Source organism: Fragaria vesca, linkage group LG1 (genome assembly GCF_000184155.1).
Source record: "Fragaria vesca subsp. vesca linkage group LG1, FraVesHawaii_1.0, whole genome shotgun sequence".
Taxonomy (NCBI): Eukaryota; Viridiplantae; Streptophyta; class Magnoliopsida; order Rosales; family Rosaceae; genus Fragaria; species Fragaria vesca.
The window spans coordinates 14341605-14355668 of NC_020491.1; the positions used below are offsets into that span (position 1 = coordinate 14341605).

General features: G+C 38.3%; 3 protein-coding genes across 4 annotated transcripts in view; 1 reads left to right on the forward strand and 2 right to left on the reverse strand.

Moving 5' to 3' along the window:
- The window catches only part of LOC101310741 (ruvB-like 2-like), a 4061-nt gene extending 3036 nt beyond the window's left edge, over positions 1 to 1025 (forward strand). Inside the window, exon 2 of the mRNA XM_004288196.1 lies at positions 172 to 1025. Coding sequence (XP_004288244.1) covers positions 172 to 811 — 640 coding nt within the window. The 3' untranslated portion in view covers positions 812 to 1025. The remainder of the gene's footprint in view (positions 1 to 171) is intronic.
- Positions 1026 to 2478: 1453 nt separating this feature from the next.
- On the reverse strand, positions 2479 to 4647 carry LOC101311034 (calcium-transporting ATPase 2, plasma membrane-type-like). Of its 2 annotated transcripts, XM_004288198.1 has the most exons (4): positions 4103 to 4647; positions 3474 to 3528; positions 3307 to 3387; positions 2479 to 3174 (listed from the first exon to the last, which is right to left on the reverse strand). In XM_004288198.1, exons 1-4 carry the CDS (start codon positions 4223 to 4225, stop codon positions 2603 to 2605), a joined length of 831 nt encoding a protein of 276 aa, XP_004288246.1. In that variant the 5' UTR covers positions 4226 to 4647; the 3' UTR covers positions 2479 to 2602. The 2 variants fall into 2 exon arrangements, with proteins under 2 accessions (XP_004288246.1, XP_004288245.1); XM_004288197.1 differs by having other exon boundaries at positions 2479 to 3387.
- A 1211-nt stretch (positions 4648 to 5858) lies between these two features.
- LOC101311512 (calcium-transporting ATPase 2, plasma membrane-type-like) lies at positions 5859 to 10953 on the reverse strand. Its single transcript, XM_004288199.1, has 7 exons — positions 10398 to 10953; positions 9545 to 9599; positions 7506 to 9454; positions 7234 to 7392; positions 6979 to 7150; positions 6571 to 6869; positions 5859 to 6488 (listed from the first exon to the last, which is right to left on the reverse strand). The coding sequence occupies exons 1-7, from the start codon at positions 10569 to 10571 to the stop codon at positions 6249 to 6251; spliced, it is 3048 nt and encodes a 1015-aa protein (XP_004288247.1). The 5' UTR covers positions 10572 to 10953; the 3' UTR covers positions 5859 to 6248.
- Positions 10954 to 14064: the final 3111 nt, after the last annotated feature.

The window sequence follows — 14064 nt, forward strand, 5'->3', positions numbered from 1 at the left end:
GCCTCGTGTGTGTATATATATATATATATATATATATGTACAAACAAAAAGCTCAAATAATGTTGGCTTGCAAGCTGCTCGGTTTGAGTTTTGGCACTCTACTTTAGACTCAGTGTAAGGTTTGGATTAATGCCAGAGTTTGTTTCTGATTATAATTTTTCTTTGTACCAGAACACAAGGATTTCTGGCTCTCTTTACTGGAGATACTGGTGAAATTCGTTCAGAAGTGAGAGAACAGATTGACACAAAGGTAGCAGAGTGGAGGGAGGAAGGGAAGGCAGAAATTGTGCCGGGTGTTCTGTTTATCGATGAGGTGCATATGCTTGACATTGAATGCTTTTCTTTTCTGAATCGTGCTCTGGAGAATGAGATGGCTCCAATTTTAGTTGTTGCTACAAACAGAGGGATCACTACGATCAGAGGCACAAACTATAAATCCCCCCATGGGATTCCAATTGATCTCCTTGATCGCTTACTTATTATCACCACTCAGCCTTACACTGAGGATGAAATTCGCAAGATTCTGGACATCAGATCCCAAGAAGAAGAAGTTGAGATGTCTGAAGAGGCAAAGCATTTGTTGACCAAGATTGGTGTAGATGCATCTTTGAGATATGCCATCCATCTCATAACAGCTGCTGCCTTGGCATGCCAAAAGCGGAAGGGAAAGATTGTTGAGATGGAGGATATTAACCGAGTTTACCATCTGTTCTTGGATGTGAAACGATCAACACAATACTTGATGGAGTATCAGAGTCAGTACATGTTCAATGATGCTGATGAAGACGATGCCAATGCCATGCAACCTTGAGATATTCTTTGGACTAGGAAGATTTTATGGTTATTTGTGTATGTCGCTTTAGTGATTATATGCATCATTGAACTTTGTTTAGGGGAAATGGTATCACTCTGGTTGTATGTTATCCTGTTAGGGAATTAGTTTTGTTACTTTGTAGTTTTTTCATGTGTAGGGATGAATCAGTAAACTTTGTCTACTCTTTAATGAAGCATAACTATTTTAACTGGTTCGATCTGATCTTTAGTTTCAGTTCATAACTTACACTGGATTTGAGAATGCTATAACAGAGCAAGAATTCATACAAATTCCTTGTTGGTTCAGATGGGAGGCATAGACAATTGCAGAGTTGATGGAATTATTACCAGAAGAACACAAGTACATAAAGATGAATAAATACAAACAGGGAATTACAAGATTTGCAGATATACAGTAGAGCCACCTTGCCTTGTGTTGACCCTGTAAAACTTCAACTAAAATTTCTTAAAAGCACCAAGAAGTTGGAATCATTTCCAGAGTTAAACAGGAGACGCTTAGCTATTCTGTTTCATCTGGTAATACAGTCAAGCAGACCAATGTAGTCTTCCCAATATCATCTTATGCAATCTGCATTGCAGGATGAGGACTTCAGGAGATCTGTTTTCCATTCCTAAACTGCCTAATTGGTCTTTTCAAAGGAAAGTAGAATCTAGTCTCTAATTCTGTGAGGTTCAAACAGGAATCATCTTCAAGAAAGCAGCAATTGGCATCCCTATGAAGCCAATAAAGACAGTAACAAACCATTGATACAGGGTGAGAGAAGCTGTGCTAATTCCTGAGGAACTCGATAATAATGATTTGGAACACAACTGTGGAACCGAGGACTGCAACGAAAACATCTATGTCTTCCATCTCACGCGAGCTTATTTCATTGAACACCTGAGAAAAATATCATGTTATCTTTGAAGATTGTTCTGACATGAACTAGTTTGAAGAAATATGGCATGAGATCTTCACTTACAGTACCAGAATGTACATGTTCAACGATGCTGATGAAGATGATACCAATACCATGGAATCTTGAGATATCTCTTTGGCCTATCTGGTTACTATGTATCTTGCTTATACTGATATGCAGTTTCTAAACTTTGCTTATGCGAAATGGCACTTTCTACAATTGTATGTTTGTCCTGTCTTTCTGCCCACTCTTTCAAACCAAGCTTTAACATTTTAGCATGTTCATTCTGGTAATTAGTTCAGATTATGTACCGATTTTCAGGATTGTACATAAGTTGCTTGTCTTCTTGCCTTTAAGCTTATAAATTGTAAGAGGAGCTGTGCTATTGGTATAAAAGATTAGTTCAAAATAGTTCGACTTCTAACCTCTCAACCCCCTACTACCATATACTCTGAATAGTTTCGTTGTTGGTTATTAGTTTTGGTTGTTGGTTTCAACTTTCAAATCTCTTGGAATTGTGCTGGAAGAAATAGGAGAGGAGAAAAGGGACATAGGGGGAGCTGTCTTCGATTTTGATCTACTATTGCGTTCGTCATCAGCAAGGTCATGGGTCAGCAGCAGTTCCTTTGGTCTGTTTCTTTTCTAGAGAAGTTTATGACAGGTACTTGGCTCCATGTAAGCAATAATTTTCATTGTGTATGAAGGAATAAAGGGGTAAAAAATAAATAGGAAAAAAAAAAAAAGTGGAGACTCAAAGAGGAACAATTTTATTTGAAATGGGTCTTACAGACCCCCAAACAATAAGGAATTGAGCAATCATATATATGTTACATATCCAAAACAACATGTATGTTGTCCGAAATTGAAGCTTAGCAGGGGCACAGGACCCAGTTGGTCCTTTCAGTAGCTCCACCATTGATACCAGCTGAACGGCAAATTGCAACAGACTCCTTGATACCAGGAGGAATTGTAGTGCCAACAATTCCTATGCAAGTATATTCAGAAGTTGGAATGGGATCCTCAGCTGAGAATTCTTTGTCTAGTTCCATATACCCAAGGCACCAAGTTCCAAGACCCTCACCAGCAAAATCACTGCTAGTAACTTGAAGATGCTTGACTGATGCTTCATCAAGAGGAACAGTTACAAACAAACTGTTTGAATTGATCACCATAGTTCTGCAAGCGGCCACGAAGCAAACAAGTGCTTTATAATCTATCGTATTCTGCCCCAATCTATTTCTTAGAACTTGTATGTAACCCATCAAACTTTCATGTTCGATTGTCATCCCTACTCTGGTAACCATCATTGTGCATTGTCCATCTAAAACCTTAGTTCCAGCAACAAGGACAGGGTTTTCAGGAGTTACCACTATAGGCTTACTCTCACCAATTAAACTCGATGCATCGATTAAGACAGAGTATCCGAAGACAAACAGCCCATCTGCAGGTACGGTGTCCCCTTTAGAAAGGTGTAACATATCACCAGGTATTCCAGGATATCTCAACTTCTTCAAATCAGGACCTATCAGAAAGAATTCCGATTCATCTACAGAGCTTGCAAAAAAAGACCTACCAAGACCTCGCTCAAAGGATTCCACTTGATCAGCAAGTATTGCAACGTCGGCAGGCAAGACAGAGTCACTTGACTTCATACCTGAAGACACCAGAAGTTTAAAATAAGCATGAACTCGCTGTAATTTAAGGGTAGCAGATATTTATCTAAATGCTGAAGCGACTCACCTCGAGCAGATCTGAATGAAGCTTCAGACAATGAACCAGCAATCCGCGGTTTCTCCTGCACAGTTTAAATCAGAATGTAATCAATAAATAAGTACATATTTTCAAGTTAAAAACGTAATAATTGTCTTAGTATATTTAGGACAATGCGCATGACCAACTTACAGTATTTTCATTATCCTAACACCAAGTCACCAAATCCATCTCAGAACCATGACAAGACTCAATCAAGTCCATCAATAATAACCAAGATGTCCAAAACTCAGCTATTATCAGGGTAAATGTTTACTGAATGATTAGTCTAATATGATATGTAGTTGTATTCCATTTCCATCAAAGCAAATTTCCCCCAAAACCACACATAGTTTCTTCCTCTCCGATCACCGATCACATTTTAACCTCTGCAATGTAAGACATGCACTAGCCTAACATGACCCAAATGCCAACAAAGATATAAGCCCATGTTCTATAATTTTATTTACAATCTAAACAAACCATCGAATTTCTGAGTGATCAAATTTCTAATACCGAACGACAGGAATATTTACGAGAGCAATTGTAATTATTGGACAAAAGCGAAAAACATGTAAGATAAGGAAATCAATTAACAGGGAGGATTGAAATTAACGAACCTGAGTAGCTAGGGGCATAACCGCGACCTCAGCGTGATCGAGAATCCATCGGGTCAAATCTTTTGGGCTAAGAAACTGAGAATAGATCCCCATTTCCCCAATAGCATTTTGCAAACATAACATTTTAAGTGTGTACGTGGTGCTGAGTAAAACCCTCCTCCAAAAGACCAGAACTATATAACAACAAGACGAACCTAAAACTCTAAAAGCAAATTAGGTGAAGGATTTTGGGTGCAAATTCTTAGCTCTAATCCTCTGAACCCACTTTGAACTTGACAGTGCAGATGCCATCAACAGAAAAATGGTTTATAGGTGAACCCACTTTGAACTTGACAGTGGAGATGCTATCAACAGAAAAATGGTTTATAGGTGTGTTGTTGGTTTGAGAGCGAAGACAATAAGCAATAGAGGCTGAGATGAGGAGAAGACGGAAAGGGAGTGAAGATCCGGTTTTTGGTGGAACCTTCATGGTCAGCTGATGATTGTGATCATCTAAATCCTTATACCTCTGTTCGATTTCAGCTCACTCCAACTCTGCTCCTGTTGATGAAAAGGGGAAGAGCAGCTGAAGGAAAGTCTATTTTGCGGCGGGTGTTATGATTCGGACAAAAAAAATCCCTAATTTATGACTATATATATATATAGGCAACTATATGCAATCTCATTCATACACGTGGCATCTATCAGGCCGTCTATTGTTTAAAGAGGGATCTCTCGCGTGGCAGGGTGGCTTTTCATTCAAGCAAAGGCAATTTTCAGATTTTTGTCCTCTTGTACTTGAGTCCAGTTTCCTGGGCGGCTTGGACAGGTGCAACTGGCTCCCAAATTTCGGGACCTATATATACTTATTAGATAATATATAGAAAAAAGGGCATTTCTTTACACTATAACAACGCAGTTCAGTTGGCTCTGAAGTCTGAACGTCTTAAACCTACCTGAGTTCGAATCACAGGCATGATATTTCTTTTTATTTCAATCCATCAAGTCAGGGAGTGGTTATGAAATATTACAAATGTCCGGCACAAAAATCTACAAAGCAGACCAACCTAAACTACTAACAATTACCGAATGCAATGGTATTATTCATTAGGGTCAAAAAAATCTCTTGGAAAAAAACCAACAACAAAACAAAAACATCCCTCGCCTTACCATGCCCCAAAAATGAAACCACTGTAAAGATCATTTAGATGTCAAGACCTCAAATGGTGCATGTTTCGACAAATCAAACAGTAATGTGGTCAAGACCTCAAATGGTACCACCCATGAGACAGATAGGGCAAGAAATGCAGTAGCCCGCTCCAACAAAATCCAGACCAGCCCAAACAAAATAAAACAAAAAAGAGAACTGAACCTAAGAAGCCCAGCCCAACCCAGCAGAGGCCCAAGCAACTTGCCATGGATCTTCCTCGTATTTGGAAATTTGTGTATGTTGCTTTAGTGATTTTATGCATGAATGGGTCATGGAACTTTGCTTCGTATAAAAAAAATAATAATAATAAATAAATTAAAAAATTTGCTTAGGGGAACTGGTGTTACTATGGTTGTATGTTGTTCTGTTAGGATGTTAGATCTTGGGAATTAGTTTTGTGGTTTTTCCATGTGTAGGGGATGAATTAGCAAACTTTATCTACTCTTTTAAATCTAGCATAAGTATTTAACTGGTTCAATCTGCTGTTTAGTTTCAGTTCATATACTGAATTCCAGAATGTTATAACAGAGCAAATAATCATACAAATTCCTTGTTTGGTTTCAGATTGGGAGGCATAGACAATTGCAGAGAGTTAATGGAATTATTACCCGAAGAACACAAGTAATTACATAAAGATGAATAAATGTAAACAGGGTGTTACAAGACTTGCAGATATACAATAGAGCCACCTTGCCTTGTGTTCACCCTGTAGACTTGGAACTCAAATTTCTTAAAAGCACCAAGAAGTCGGGATCCTTTCCAGTGTTAAACAGGAGACGCTTAGCTATTCTGTTCATCTGGTAATAGACAATCAACCAGATCAATATAGTCTTCCCAATATCATCTCATGCAATCTGCATTGCAGGATGAGGACTTAAAGAGATCTGCTTCCATTCCTAAACTGCCTAATTGTTCTTGTCAAAGGAAAGTAGAATCTAGTCTCTAAATCTGTGAGGTTCAAACAGGAATCATCTTCAAGAAAGCAGCAATTGGCATCCCTATAAAGCCAATGAAGACGGTAACAAACCATTGACACAAGGTGAGAGGTGTTGTGCTAGCAAACTTCCCCAGGAACTCGATAATAATGATCTGGAACACAACTGTGGAACCGAGGACTGCAACGAAAACATAGTTATCCAATATGCCCTTGAAAACATCTATGTCTTCCATCTCACGCGAGCTTATTTCGTTGAACACCTGAAAAAAAGATCATGTTACCTTTGAAGATTGTAATGTCATGAACTAGTTTGAAGAAACATGGTATGAGATTTTCACTTACCTGACAGAAGACAAATGTATTGAAAATGAGAGTGTTCAGGATCAGATGAGAATCTGGTCCATCAAGACCAAATATTGATTCTCCTTTTGCCTGAAGAAGCCATATTACTGTAAACTGATAGAAAGACTGCCCCAAAATATTCCTCCACATTACATTACTGATGAAATTTTGCCTCTTTCCAACTGGTGGACGCTTCATTAAATCATTATTTGGAGGCTCAGTTGCAAGTGCAAGTGCTCCCAGTGTGTCCATAATCATGTTCACCCACAGTAGCTGAACAGCAGTGAGGGGTGCACTCCCTGAAAAATAATGCAAGAGAAAACATACATCAAAAACGTTTACAATGATGAAAAGAAAAGGAATGTGAAAGCCATAACAGAAATGGTCAACAAATGTGAGCATGCTAACCTGTCAAACAAGCCGAGGAGAAATTAACAATCAGTGCAACAATATTGACAGTCAGCTGGAACTGCACAAATTTTTGAATGTTGATGTAAACCGAACGTCCCCATTTTGCCACTGTCACAATTGTGGAGAAATTATCATCCAGAATTATAACATCAGCACTCTCCTTAGCCACCTGAAAAAAGGAAAGGTAATTAGTTGAGCTTTAAGCACTGAAGAAGAAGTATGTAGTTCTGCACTTGCATAGCATTTACTCACCTCAGTTCCGGCAATGCCCATGGCTAGTCCAATATCTGCCTCATGAAGTGCTGGGGCATCATTTGTTCCATCACCAGTTACAGCAACAACTTCATCAAATGTTGTCCTCAAGTGTTTCACCAGTGTATGCTTGTCTAGAGGCGATGATCGTGCCATGACCTACAACAGGAACTCAAATTTTAGTCTCACAGACTAATAGAATCATACTCAGTTAGGACTACACTGTATATGTTTCGGAACTTAAGTTCCTAAGAAAATAAAATGAAGTTCACCTGAATTTTAGGAATTAGTGAAAGCAATTCTTCTTGATTCTTCTCCCTGAACTCCGGACCTTCAATGGCTAATCCATCATCTGTGAGAATTCCACATTCCCTTGCTATGGCCTTTGCAGTGTGGATATTGTCTCCTGTAACCATTCTTACTGTGATACCAGCTGAACGGCAAACTGCAACAGACTCCTTCACACCGGGACGAACAGGATCTTTAATGCCAACAATTCCTAAGCAAGTATATCCAGAAGTTGGAATGGCATCCTCAGCAGAGAATTTGTCTAAATCCATATAGCCAAGGCATAAAGTTCGAAGAGCCTCACAAGCAAAATCATTGATAGTAACTTTGAGATGGTTAATGGATGCCTCATCAAGAGGAACAGTTTCACCATTTGAATTGATCACCTTATCACAGTTGGCCAAAATGATTTCTGAAGCACCTTTAGTATGTGCTCTGAAACCTCCTCCTTCAGGCAGTTCCAACACGACCCCCATTCTTTTCTTTGTTGAGTTGAAAGGCTCAACTTTCACAATTTTAGAAGCTTTTCTCTCTGCTTGAAAATCTCCACCAAGTGCCAAGCCAAACGCCAACAATGCAGTGTCGGTAGGTGTTCCCAACATCTCATTCTTGCCACCTTTGTTAACCACAACTTCTCCACCAGTGTTATTAAATATCGATTGCAGCAACAACTTCTTAACAGATTCCGGAAGATCAGAGAACAAGCTTGAAGCATCACTGAGGTTGCTCACATCTTTGACATTCATGCAAAGGCATGACTTGACAACAGTCATTTTGTTGGTAGTCAGTGTCCCAGTTTTGTCACTGCAAATGTTGGTGGCTGATCCCATAGTTTCGCAAGCTGCTAGATGACGAACAAGCGCCTTATCATTCATCATTTTCTTCATGGCAAACGCAAGGCTCAATGTCACAGCCAGTGGCAACCCCTCAGGTACAGCAACAACAACAATTGTAACTGCAATAGCAAAGAACTCTAGCAATTTCATTGCATCATCTCCATTCCAGCTCCATTGTGTCCCTTCGCTCAGTTTTTGACTAAACAGTCCTTGCACCATAACAGCAAAAGTCACAACAGCAAAGAAAAGTCCTATCTTACCAATGATGGTTGCCACTCCATTCAACTTCACTTGCAATGGGGTTTCATCATCTCCGCCTTCACTTAGTGTGGCCATCAGTTTGCCCCATTGAGTTCTCATCCCAACTGTGGTGACCATCATCTTGCATGATCCATCTTGAACCTTAGTTCCAGAAAGAAGAAAGGGATTTTCAGGAGTTACCATTATAGGCTCACTCTCACCAGTTAAACTGGATTCATCAATTAAGACAGAAAATCCAGAAACAAATAGACCATCAGCAGGTACTTGGTCTCCAATAGAAAGGTGTACAATGTCACCAGGAAGTAGTTCATATATAGACATTTTCTGCCTATATCCATTTCTTGTTACTTGCATAGCAATCTTTTTCTTCTCCTTGTCCAAGTCCTTGAACTGTAGTGATTGGCGATAATCACTTGTTGCTGTGACAAACACAACCAACATGATACTGGCAACAATTCCAAGCCCATCATGAGCTCCTACTGGCCATCCTTCCATTGCTATTCCAACGAGAAGCGACACAAAAGCACACACTCCAAGGATCATAAGAGTCATGTCCTGCAGGGCTTCCCAAACAAATACAAAGAAACCACGCTGCTCACTCTCAGTAAACTTATTAATGCCGAAAATCTCTTGTCTTCGAGTGTTCAAATCAGTTTCGGTATTAAGCCCATCTTCTACTGATGTACACAGCTTCTTTGTAAGGCCAGTTACACCTCCATGAAATTTCAGCTTCTTCACATCATGACCTTCCACAATGGATCCCACTTCATCAGCACAAATCTCAAAACCCGCGGCTTTAACTTCCTGAGGTAGAACATAGTCACTTGGTTGTACACCTGCAGACACCAGAAATTTAGAATGAGCATGAAGCACCACCTTTCAATGTGATGATACTGTTTGTATATCTTAATGCTGAACGTACTCACCTTGAATAAATTGAAATGCAGCTTTAGAAACCAAAACTGCAATCCTCAATTTCTCCTGCAAAATGCAAGTCACCAAGTAATCAGTACAGTCAGAAGTTGCATGACAGAACTTGCAATTCATTCTCCTAACACCAAGTCCATTACTCCATTTCTAAGTCCACCACCATATTGACGACAAGAAAAAAGAGACTTTCTGAAACTATAGACAATTTGGAAACTGTTAACAACACTTTCTCTCCAAGACTCCATCTGTGAAATTGTAGAATTTGAACTGAAAGTATTGTCACTTTTTAGTTTTTACCAACTACAGCTACAGCAAGAAACCCTTAATATCTAGTGGCATAGTTTTGTGTCACAATCTATAAACTGTTTTACAGAGTTATAACAAAATTTCCAGATATTGGATAAGGTTGCACATAAGCTTTTATTTTGTACAATATACAGAGAAAATTTGTCAACATGTATAAAACCAATCACTGTCAGGCTATATGAACAACTAATCATCATTTGCTATTGACTAATGAGTTGAGAGCAAATATATATAGGCATCTGTCTTCTTCCTCTGTCTTATTTGTTGGGCTAATTAAGTTGACTAAAGACTAGTTGATTGTTCCTTTAAAATACCCTTAAGAGTTGAATAAGACACAGAAAAATATATTCCCTTACATTCTATATCACACACAAAGTAAACCAAAGCATTCTCCAATTTAAGATGTCAAAGTTCAAACTTCAAACATTTGACAACTTCTGGTTTCAAGGTTATCATAATTATTTACATATTATGTGTCATATCCATTTGTGTCACTCAAGAACAATGCATATTATTACAGAGGTTGTATTATGGGATATATACCTGATTGGTACGGCGCATGGCCGCAGCCTCTGTACGCTTGGAAAGATTAGCAGTGAACCGAAACCGTCTTTTCGGGTTCTTCACTACCCCACAAAGCTTCCTCCATTTCTGCAACGTTTCTTCAGACGATCCCTTTGCCTTCACTTCCCCAAAATTCTGCAAATAACTCTCCATAATCTTCTTCTACCTTTCTTCTGCTCAACTTTGTAGTAACAATCACAAACCTCCTCCAAATCATATATAAGCTTCAAGTAGTAAAGGAAGAAGGCACGTAGGAAGATCACGTAGAGGAAGTTTCAGCAACATTTCAGGCATATGGTGGCCTTTAGGAAAGAACAAGGAGAATGAGGTCTGGACCCGACAAAAAGGAAAAATGGTCTGTAATTTCTTGGCCCGTGTAGCTCAAGTTCTGTACCCAAAAATAGAAAAGAGAGAGTAATGAGGATCCGAAATTTGGTGGTATTACTTGGTTTGGGAGCTAATAACGGTTAGATCATATCCGAGCTTAATTCTTGGCTCTGTGATCTGGTATTTTGGAGAAGAAGAAGAAGAACCAGCGGGGTCAACACTCTCAGTTTGTAGTTGTTTGGTGTGAGATTATGGGGGTTAAATAGAGAGATCTCTCTATCAGAGAGCAGTTAATTATGGTTTGAATTTTACAATATAATTAAGCATTTTTATGCCTAACTACTATTACCGCGTTTTTAATTTTCTTTTTGGTGCGTGTTTGAGACGTGTATAACGCGTAGAGAATAAAAGGAGCTACTATAAAAAGGAAGAGACCAAGACTTTGAGAATGCAAGTCCTTGGCCATAGTAACGTCTTTGTTTCTTTAAGGAAAGGAGTGTGAAGTTCACTCACTAATACTATTCACATGGTGTGAGGCAGAGTTTTCACGTGTAATGGAATCATAATTGTGCGGATTAAGTATCATCGTGACGTATCGGAAGTGATTGTCTATTATTGAGTTTCGAAATAAGTTGTTGAAGTTAAGTTATACTTGTTATTGTTTATAAGTGTCTAAATTGAAAATGACATTGGATGTAACATAATAGATTATTATTTTAAGTTGATGAAATTCTACAAGTTAGGAAGAGATTGGTTTGTTTCAAAAGTAATTAAGAAGACTTTGTTTAGGGTCCATGAAAAAGATTATATAAGTACGTTCATCGGTTCATGGACTAAACTGGCCACGAACATTTTTAACTTAATCATCTTATATATCGTCGTTCATAATACTGTGTGTATAAGATTTTGATACTCAATACAACAAGTTATATGACTTAATATATCATTTATCGCACCGTTAAAAAACTTAGGTTAGGATTGCAAAGACCATATTGAGTCCCGGCCCCTAGTCGATCACTCGTATTTTAACCATCAAGGGTGAGAGCTAAACTCATAGGTTGAAGCCTTCAACATGCATGCCTGCTCATTTACATAAATATGAAATATACTCAACATGCCTGCTCATCACCTTCTTCTTACACACTGCAAAACTTTATCAAATCAGTAGATCAAGAACCTTAGAAGTAGAGTTTCACTATTCTATCATTCATTGCAGAAATGAAGTTCTACCTCTTTTTGTTATGAACTTCTGATGCAGTGATACTTATACTTGTTACCACCTACTGCTTGTTGAGATATATATCCCACATCGGGAAAAATGAGATCTTGTTTGGGGTTTATAAGGGTTTGGGCCACTCTATCCATTGTCAATTGGTTTTGGATGTGAACACCAGACTACTTTATCATGGTATCAGAGCGGGTTACCCACGTTTACGTGTGAAGCCTAATGGCCACACGAACTCCACGTCACCCCAAATGTTATCCACGTGTTAGGCTTGAAAATTTGTCACACGTGCGGGGGCGTGTTGAGATATATATCCCACATCGGGAAAAATGGGACCTTACCTGAGGTTTATAAGGGTTTGGGCCACTCCATCCATTGTCAATTAGTTTTGGATATGAACACCATACTACTTTATCACTGCTACTAATTGATAAGAGCTTGTGGACAGAACTTGCCCATATCAGTTTCTATCTAAATGCTTCAATTTCAGAGACCTAATACAAAAACTTGGGAAGAAAGTACGCAGTACTGCTGCACATTGTTCATGTTTAGGTTCAGGTACTCAAGTTTCTAACATTCAAAGAGCTATTCATCACTATCATCATCATCTTCATCTCCATAGTCCTCAACATGGCTATAACATGATACAGCATGCGGAATGATCATGTCTCGAATCGTGATACCAATCACATAATCTTCCGAAAGTTTGCCTTTGAGTTGATAAGTTTCTATGTCAAAAGAAAGACGTTTGAAGACAGTATCATATGATGACTCGAAGAAATTGAAGAAACTTTCAATGCCTTCACCGTCTCTACCAGGTTGTGGGAATCTTTCCACTGTATTTCATCCCCAACTATCTCCAAGGAAACAGAGTCGTTGTCGTCACCCATCACCTCATACTTCTTAGTCAAAACCTTGTTCTTGAATAAGGATTATAGTCGAAGGTGAACTCCAGCACAATTCCTTTCAAATTAGTTGTCCTACTGGACAGGGCCGGCCCTGACCATAGGCCCAGCAGGCGCTGATCTAAAGCCCCAAGTTTTATGGGCCCAAAAAAAAACATTGCCTCCTTATATATAATGAAAAAAAAAATTATACAGCCGTGATCTCTTTTTTCTAGAAAAGGCACCAGGAATGTTTCGTCTTCTCTTGTTCTCTTCTATAATTGATAATTCTATTGCGGCAAATTGGCGTTCTCAAAGTCTCTTGTTCTCTTTTTTTCTTTTTGGTTTCAGACTCTCTCTTCTCCTTCACTGCTTGAGTCCTTGTTCATATTACCAGGTATTTTCTTCTTCTTTCTTTTGGTTTTTTTTCCGATGATGCCCTTTGCTTTAGTTCCATGATTCCATTGAATTGCTGCAATTTTATGATTACATGGTTTTACTTGTTTGTTTAATTATATAACTAATGAATATATGAGACAGATTTTTTTGTTTTGTTTGTGTGTATACTAACCTATTCTTTGATTGTTTGGTTCCTGCCTAACCCTTTCAACTGAGTGTTGTTGAAGTTTTGCAAAGTTTTTTCTTATTGTTCTTCAGTTCTTGGTGAATCAATTATTAGTTATAGTCTTACATAGTTGTTATTTACTAGTTCAACCAAAGTACCAAATTAAACATTAGCCATCATACTTGATTATAACAATTGTCATTGTGAATAGGATTTGTCTTCGATCAACTATGTCACAGGAAAGATTGAATGGTTTAGCTTTGTTGTCGATTGAAAAAGAGTTGGCTCAAAAGCTTGATTATTTAAGCTTAATTGAAACTTTTGCAGCCAAGAATGCAAGAATGGTTGTTTTTCAGTAGCAAGAGTGTTATTTTTTGTAATTCTAAGATTTTATTTGAACTACTGTAGTATCTGATCAAATTACTGGATTGATATATTGTTGGATATATTAATTCTATTAGTATTCATATATGTTGTTTGCATAGTTACATACTTGAAAAAGACTTAGGTGCCTTGGGGTATTCATACCTTGCAAGATGTCATTGTTTTATTTGTCCACATAGGTCCACATAGGATAACAGCTTAAAAACTTAACAGATTTTTGTAACTATTCTAACGGATTTTTGTAACTGTTAAAAAAAAAAA